The 7,725-nt window shown below is 48.9% G+C and overlaps 1 protein-coding gene across 1 annotated transcript in view; it reads left to right on the forward strand.

Annotated features, from left to right (window-relative positions):
• Positions 1-7,725, forward strand: part of STAT3 (signal transducer and activator of transcription 3 (acute-phase response factor)) — a 115,593-nt gene that overhangs the window by 102,504 nt on the left and 5,364 nt on the right. The window contains exons 15-21 of the mRNA XM_011998811.1: positions 90-160; positions 472-570; positions 687-822; positions 2,221-2,273; positions 2,481-2,575; positions 2,692-2,831; positions 3,346-3,555. Coding sequence (XP_011854201.1) covers positions 90-160; positions 472-570; positions 687-822; positions 2,221-2,273; positions 2,481-2,575; positions 2,692-2,831; positions 3,346-3,555 — 804 coding nt within the window. The remainder of the gene's footprint in view (positions 1-89; positions 161-471; positions 571-686; positions 823-2,220; positions 2,274-2,480; positions 2,576-2,691; positions 2,832-3,345; positions 3,556-7,725) is intronic.

Below are 7,725 nucleotides of genomic sequence, written 5' to 3' on the forward strand. Positions count from 1 at the left end.
AGTCTTAGCAGCCATTTTGTTTAGTGTACAGAAAATTGTGGCGATGACATTCTCTTTTCCCAACTTTCTTGATTTTTAAGTTAAGATAGACCTAGAAAAGCGGGAATCCTGGTCTTTGATTCCTGAGACGTCCCTGTTTCATGTGAAGATACAGCTTCAAGCCTTGGAAAATGCCTCCAAGGTCTTAAAAATGGGGAATCTGTGGACTGAGAGTCAAGCTTTGAGCAAGTCAGGTTTTACAAGGGACCGGTATGTTCCAGCAGCAGCCCGAGTTGTGTGGCCACGCTGGGCATTTTTTCCACTCTGAGTGCTGACTGAGCTGACTCACTCACACTCCTCGCCTAGAGTTGGCAGCAGGTGTGGTTTATGGCATGTCCTTTCATTCTGAGCCCCGTGAAATACGGGCAAAGAGATTTCCGAGTCTGTGAGAGCCCCTCTGCCTCCCCAGCTCAGTCCCCACTTCCTCCGCAGACCCACTCCTTGCCAGTTGTGGTGATCTCCAACATCTGTCAGATGCCAAATGCCTGGGCGTCCATCCTGTGGTACAACATGCTGACCAACAACCCCAAGGTTAGTACCCCCTCCTTTTAGTTGGTACCCCGGGATCTCTTGCGATGTATGGGTACCTAGTACAGACAATGAGCACCATCCCTCATCTAAACAAGCAAATGTGTTCTTTCCAATAGAACGTAAACTTTTTTACCAAGCCCCCAATCGGAACCTGGGATCAAGTGGCCGAGGTCCTGAGCTGGCAGTTCTCCTCCACCACTAAGCGAGGACTGAGCATCGAGCAGCTGACTACACTGGCGGAGAAACTCTTGGGTCTGCGTTTCACCCCTTCTCCCTCCCGCCCGCTCAGAAAAGGGATCCGGCCCACAGGGCTGTTCATTTGGGTCATGTCTACTGAGCGTTAGGCCATGTTTCTTTCCTGAGCAAGGTGCTGTGCTGGTGCCAGGAAACAGGGGCTCCATCGAGTTGGGGAGTTGGGGTGCAGAGACAGTTTGCAGTTTTCAGTCGAGGTGATCATTTTTGAGGTGGGAGGTGGATTTCTTTTCTCCTGGTTGCTGTCTCATTCACCCACTCCAACTAACCTTAGAAGATCTTTTAAATGTGTGTTGGAAGGTGGCGCTGAAGGCTTGACATTCCCTGTCCATTTCTTTAATAAACTACAGGCTAGGTTTTTTTGTTTTGTTTTGTTTTGTTTTGTTTTTGAGAGACAAGTCTTGCTCTGTTGCCCAGGCTGGAGTGCAGTGGTGCGATCTCGGCCCACTGCAACCTCTGCCTCCCCTGGGTTCAAGCAATTCTCCTGCCTCAGCCTCCCAAGTAGCTGAGACTACAGGCACCCACCACCACGCCAAGCTAATTTTTGTATTTTTAGTAGAGATGGGGTTTTACCATGTTGGCCAGGATGATCTCCATCTCTTCACCTCGTGATCCGCCCACCTCGGCCTCCCAAATTGCTGGGATTACAGGCGTGAGCCGCCATGCCCGGCCTAGGCTAGGTTTTTAAAAAATAATTAGTGGAGGCCGGGCGTGGTGGCTCACACCTGTAATCCCAGCACTTTGGGAGGCCAAGGTGGGTGGATCATGAGGTCAGGAGATCGAGACCATCCTGGCTAACACAGTGAAACCCCGTCTCTACTAAAAATACAAAAATTAGCCAGGCGTGGTGGCGAGTGCCTGTAGTCCCAGCTACTCAGGAGGCTAAGGCAGGAAAATGGCGAGAACCCGAGAAGTGGAGCTTGCAGTGAGCCGAGATTGCACCACTGCACTCCAGGGTGGGCGACAGAGCGAGATTCCGTCTCAAAAAAAAGAAAAAAAAAAAGAATTAGTGGAATATTTTATGTGCTACCTGGGCTAGAAGTAGCTTTGTCCTAATAAAGCTGTTGCCACCAAATACACCTGTCTGACACCTGATGTCAGCTTGTTAGTGCTGCTGCTGGTCCCCAGCCCGCCACCCGAGGCTGGGAAGAGCAGGGGGACTTGTTACATCACCCCCTATCCGTGCTGGGCTACCCAACAACAAAAGTGGGTCAAATGATGGGGTAGCGTTTGTCCTCATGTGTGCACACACACAACGGTGGCCACGTTCAAAGATGTGAAAGCCAATGATTTTGTGGCCCATTGTGGGACCAATGTGTGTGTGTGTTCTGCTTTAAGAAATAACCTCTTGACCCCAAGCGGAAAATGTACTAGTTGATTCTTTTTCTTTTCCTTCAGGACCCGGCGTGAATTATTCAGGGTGTCAGATCACATGGGCTAAATTTTGCAAAGTAAGCAATCTTGTAAAATTCTCGTGGGAATGGGAATGCCTACCTGCACGGCTGTCTGGCTTGAAGGCCCTGAACTCTTGGTCCAGCAGCCAGTAGGACCTGCCTGAGGGTAGACGGGCCTGAGGAGTTGGGTGGTGCACTGTGCCCCTAGGAAGGGAAAGGCTGGGATGGCAGCAGACTTGGCTTTCCCATTACTCTTTTCTGCAGGAAAACATGGCTGGCAAGGGCTTCTCCTTCTGGGTCTGGCTGGACAATATCATTGACCTTGTGAAAAAGTACATCCTGGCCCTTTGGAATGAAGGGTAGGTTGGACAGAGTGTGCACAGAGGTAACCAAGTCCCCTGCTCTCAGCAAGCCAGTGGCAGGGGATGGATGCCCTGTTAGCAGTAACAACACTGTTCCTCCTCCTTGGCTCCAGGTACATCATGGGCTTTATCAGTAAGGAGCGGGAGCGGGCCATCTTGAGCACCAAGCCTCCAGGCACCTTTCTGCTAAGATTCAGTGAAAGCAGCAAAGAAGGCGGCGTCACTTTCACTTGGGTGGAGAAGGACATCAGCGGTAAGGGAGGCTCCCACCCACCCCACCTGCTGGCGGCTGCTGAGGCCTCATCACCGCTGCTAGTTCCAAGCACCTACTGCCCCCTTGTGGTTGGAGATGGCCCCGACTCCCTGCCTCACTCAGACTTGCAAAACACATTTGGGTGACTTCTGAATCCTTCTAGCTGAAGGATTGATTTGTCTTTGTTTTGCTTGCTCCAGTGACTATTTGTTGAGAAATTTGCAATTTAAGTTGTATTCTTCATCCCTTTTTCTACTTAGTCCTGTTAATATATCTTACACAAGTAGTTACATTCAAGTTTATTTTCTATGACCCAACTGGTAGCCTCTTCTAAATTAGAAGCCAGCCTGAACATTTCTACCGTGCCAGGCCACTCACTGAACAGGGTGTTCAGGGTCTCAACACTAGGGTGGCTTAAGTTTTTTCCCCTTCGAGGAAAGAAAAAATGGGCAGTTTTCTCTGAGATGACCTAGCTGTAGGTTCCATGATCTTTCCTTCCCATGTCCCGTGACAGGTAAGACCCAGATCCAGTCCGTGGAACCATACACCAAGCAGCAGTTGAACAACATGTCATTTGCTGAAATTATCATGGGCTATAAGATCATGGATGCTACCAATATTCTGGTGTCTCCGCTGGTCTATCTCTACCCTGACATTCCCAAGGAGGAGGCATTCGGAAAGTATTGTCGGCCAGAGAGCCAGGAGCATCCTGAAGCTGACCCAGGTAGTTGTTGATTTTCCATGTTCCTGGCATTTAATTTTTGAGAAAAGTTAGAAATTTGGGGATCCTTAGAGGATAGATAGGCAAATGCCTGAATAACCTGGGGGATCATTATTTCTCCTTATGGGAAAGAACTGTAGTGAGTGCTTTTGTTGGGGTGACCGATGGGATTTGAGAGGAGAATCAGAATCAGTTAGACTAGTGCAGTTCCTGCTCCACAGAGAGTGCCTGAGTCTAAAGAGGGGATACAGCTTGGACAACAAAAAATACAAAAAAATTACCCGGTGTGGTGGCGCGCATCTGTAGTCATAGCTACTTGGGAGGCTGAGGTGGGAGGATCACTTGAGCCGAGGAGTTCAAGGCTGTAGTGAGCGGCGATCGTGCCACTGCACTCCAGCCTGGCTGATAGAGTGAGACACTGTGTCAAAAAATACAAATAAAGAGGGGATTAATATACATACGTCCCCCGAAACATGCCAAAAACACGAGAAGAGAAAGTGAGGGCAGTTAACAGGATGCTCAGCTGTCACAGTGCTTCTTAGTCGATGCTAGAAGGTTTGAGGCCCAGATTTCAGCCCAGCCTATGGCTTTTTGCCTGTCACTGAACCATGTCAGTGTGCCAGGTGGTCTGAAGAAAGGGTTTCTGGAGGAAATTATTATTAGCCGCATGGGAGTATGGTTTACACCAGAGTAGAAGAGCTGGGAGCATCATGTTTGAAGAGGAAGACAGTGACTGGGTGGAGGGGCAAGGGATTGGTATTTAGAATGTGCAACTATTGAAAATAAGGTATTTTTTAATGTGTAAGAGGATATGTATTTATATGTTACGTATAAATTATTTTAGCTGGGCACAGTGGCTCATGCCTGTAGTCCTAGCACTTTGGGAGGCCCAGGTGGGAGGATCACTTGAGCCTGGGAGTTTGAGACCAGCCTAGACAACATAGTGAGACCCTATCTATACAAAAAAAAAATTTTTTTTAATTAGCCAGGTGTGGTGGTTTGTGCCTGTAGTCCTAGCTACTCGGGAGGCTGAGGTGGGAGGATTGGTGCTTGAGCCTAGGAGGTTGAGGCTGCAGTGAGCCGTGATTACACCACTGCACTCCAGCCTGGGTGACAGAGCAAGACCTTGTCTCACCAAAAAAAAAAAAAAAAAAAAAAAAACCCAGAAATTAAAAACACTGAAATTAAAATTAATTGAATTAATTGAAAACCCAGAAATTAAAAACACATTAAACCTGTCATCTCAGCTGGGCATGGGGGTTCACACCTGTAGTCTTAGCACTTTGGGAGTCTGAAGCAGGAGGATCGCTTGAGACCAGGAGCTCAAGACCAGCCTGGCAACATAGCAAGACACCACCACACACACATACACACACACACACACACACACACACACACACACACAGAGAAAGAAAAAAAAAAACGTAATCTCTGGAGCTGTCCTCAGTGTCGGGGGGGCGGCCCTGTCTGTTCCCATTCAGCACTTGCTGTTTTGACTCTCTGGGTTCTCTGTGCAGGTCCTGATGGGGAGTCTCTGATTTGCCATTCTTTGTTTTATTTAACTTTCTATAATCATAAAGCCAATGATGGACTCTTTTTTTTTTTTGAGACAGAGTTTCACTCTGTCGCCCAGGCTAGAGTGCAGTGGCACGATCTCTGTTCACTGCAAGCTCCGCCTTCTGGGTTCACGCCATTCTCCTGCCTCAGCCTCCCTAGTAGCTGGGACTACAGGCGTCCCCCACCGCGCCCGGCTAATTTTTATATTTTTAGTAGAGAAGGGGTTTCGCCATGTTGGCCAGGCTGGCCTTGAACTCCTGACCTCAGGTGATCCACCTGCTTCAGCCTCCCAAAGTGCTGGGATTATAGGCATGAGCCACTGTGCCTGGCCTAATGATGGGCTCTTATAATGTGATCCTTTAGGGTTGGTGCCTTGCCCCAGTTGCTGTTGAAAAAACTGTTTTTGTCCAAATGGCATACACACAGAAACCTGCAAACTTCCCCCCGACTTTTTCCTAGGAATTCCTTCCAAGGGATTTCTTGGGATGGGGCAGAATGGGGCTTGGAAGAGGGAGTTCCAGCTAATTGACCGTTGCCTTTCTCCTTTGCTGGGGTCCTGAGTCTTGTTCCCGCTGTAGGAGTTGCTCACTTCCTGTCTGCCGCCTATCTCTCTTTCCACGTGTGCTTCAGTTGGGAGATCTGTTTATCAGCCCCTGCCACACGGCTCTTTGTTCCTTTTGCAGAGGACATTGGGGTCCCACGGCTGGTCCTTTTGACTCATTTTGCTTTCACAGTCTCACCTCCCAGTCTGAGGCCGCATCCTCCATTACCATCACCCTTCCTGTGGGCTGGGAGGCCAGGTCCTTTCCTGCCCAGCAATGTCAGCCTTTCCTCAGGGGCCAAGGCACTCATCAGGAGAAAGGAACTAATTACTTGAGTAATTTGTCTGCCTTGCTGAGAGGAGTATGCCCTGAGGGACTCCGTGTGAGTGTAGTGACGGGTGTGGCGGTGTCCCTGTGTTATTATAAAATGGGTGCCTTCAGGAAGATGAGCATGTGACCATTTCCTCTCTATTTCCATCATAAGAGTATTATGGTATGAGAGTCTCAAGGTTAGATTATCGTCCCCTCTTCTCTCTTCCTTCTCTACTGGAAGCCCACACAGCATTTCCTTATGGCTTGACGGAGAGTTTCGGAGCCACTCACAAATTAGATAAAGTATGTTTACAGCCTTGTACACAGCCACACATGAAGCCATTTTTCTCCGCTTTTTTTTTTTTTTGTTTTCTGAGACTGAGTCTCACTGTATCGCCCAGGCTGGAGTGCAGTGGTGTGATCTGGGTTCTTCGCGACCTCTGCCTCCCGGGTTCAAGAGATTCTCATGCCTCAGCCTCCTGAGTAGCTGGGATTACAGACATGTGCCACCATGCCTGGCTGATTTTTGGATTTTTAGTAGAGACAGGGCTTCACCTGCTGGCCAGGCTGGTCTCAAACTCCTGACCTCAAGTGACCTTCCCACCTGGGCCTCCCCAAGTGCTGGGATTATAGGCGTGAGCCACGGTGCCCGGCCTTGTTTTTGTTTTTGTTTTGTTTTAACAGTCTCACTCTGTTTCCCAGGCTGGAGCGCAGTGTTGCGATCTCACCTTACTGCAGCCTCTGCCTCCCAGGTTCCAGTGATTCTCCTGCCTCAGCCTCCCGAGTAGCTGGGATTACAGACATGCCACCACGCCCAACTACTTTTTGTATTTTCATTAAAGACAGGGTTTCGCCATGTTGGCAAGGCTGATCTTGAACTCCTGGCCTCAGGTGATCCACCTGCCTCAGCCTCCCAAAGTGCAGGGATTACAGACGTTAGCCACTGTGCCCGGCCTCAGCTATCTTGATTGCTGGAAAATTAAATCCTTTTCTGTCTAGGGTGTCAGCTCCCTAAGGGCTGGGCCAAAACGGTTGCATTTATAAGACACTGGAGCCCAGCCTTAGTAGCTCCTTTGAATTCTGCACTGAATTGTTCAGTTTCTTGGCCCAAAGTAAACTCAGATGGCGGCCCAAGAGCCACTCTGCAGTGCCCTCTTTCACATGGTCATCATGCTTTCTGATCCCTCAGGTTCTCTCTAAGCCTCATGTTTTATGACTGTGCTGTTCTCAGCCCACCCCACCCTGCCCCATGCCTTCTCAATGGTTTGTTCATCTGAATTCCCCAGATTTCATGTCAGTATCTCCAAGGTTCCTTGACCTCTTGGTGTAAGCATTCAGCATCTAAAATTCATTTTATTCCCGTCATTGCATTTCTAACTGTAGAACAAGAATTATAAATGACAAAGCTCATAGAAAATTGGAACCTTTTCTTCCCCCTCCCTCTTATTTTATACATAAAAGAGAACATGGGCTGGGCGTTGTGGCCAAGGCTGGGACATGATAGCTCATACCTGTAATCCTAGCACTTTGGTAGGCTGAGGTGGACGGATCACTTGAGGTCAGGAGTTTGAGACCAGCATGGCCAACATGGAGAAACCTCGTCTCTACTAAAAATACAATAATTAAGCCGGGCGTGGTGGCTCATGCCTGTAATCCCAGCACTTTGGGAGGGTGAGGCGGACGGATCACCTGAGGTCAGGAGTTCAAGACCAGCCTGGTCAACATGGTGAAACCTCGTCTCTACCAAAATTACAAAAAAAAA

The sequence above is a fragment of the Mandrillus leucophaeus genome, unplaced genomic scaffold (assembly GCF_000951045.1).
Source record: "Mandrillus leucophaeus isolate KB7577 unplaced genomic scaffold, Mleu.le_1.0 Scaffold58, whole genome shotgun sequence".
NCBI lineage: Eukaryota > Metazoa > Chordata > Mammalia > Primates > Cercopithecidae > Mandrillus > Mandrillus leucophaeus.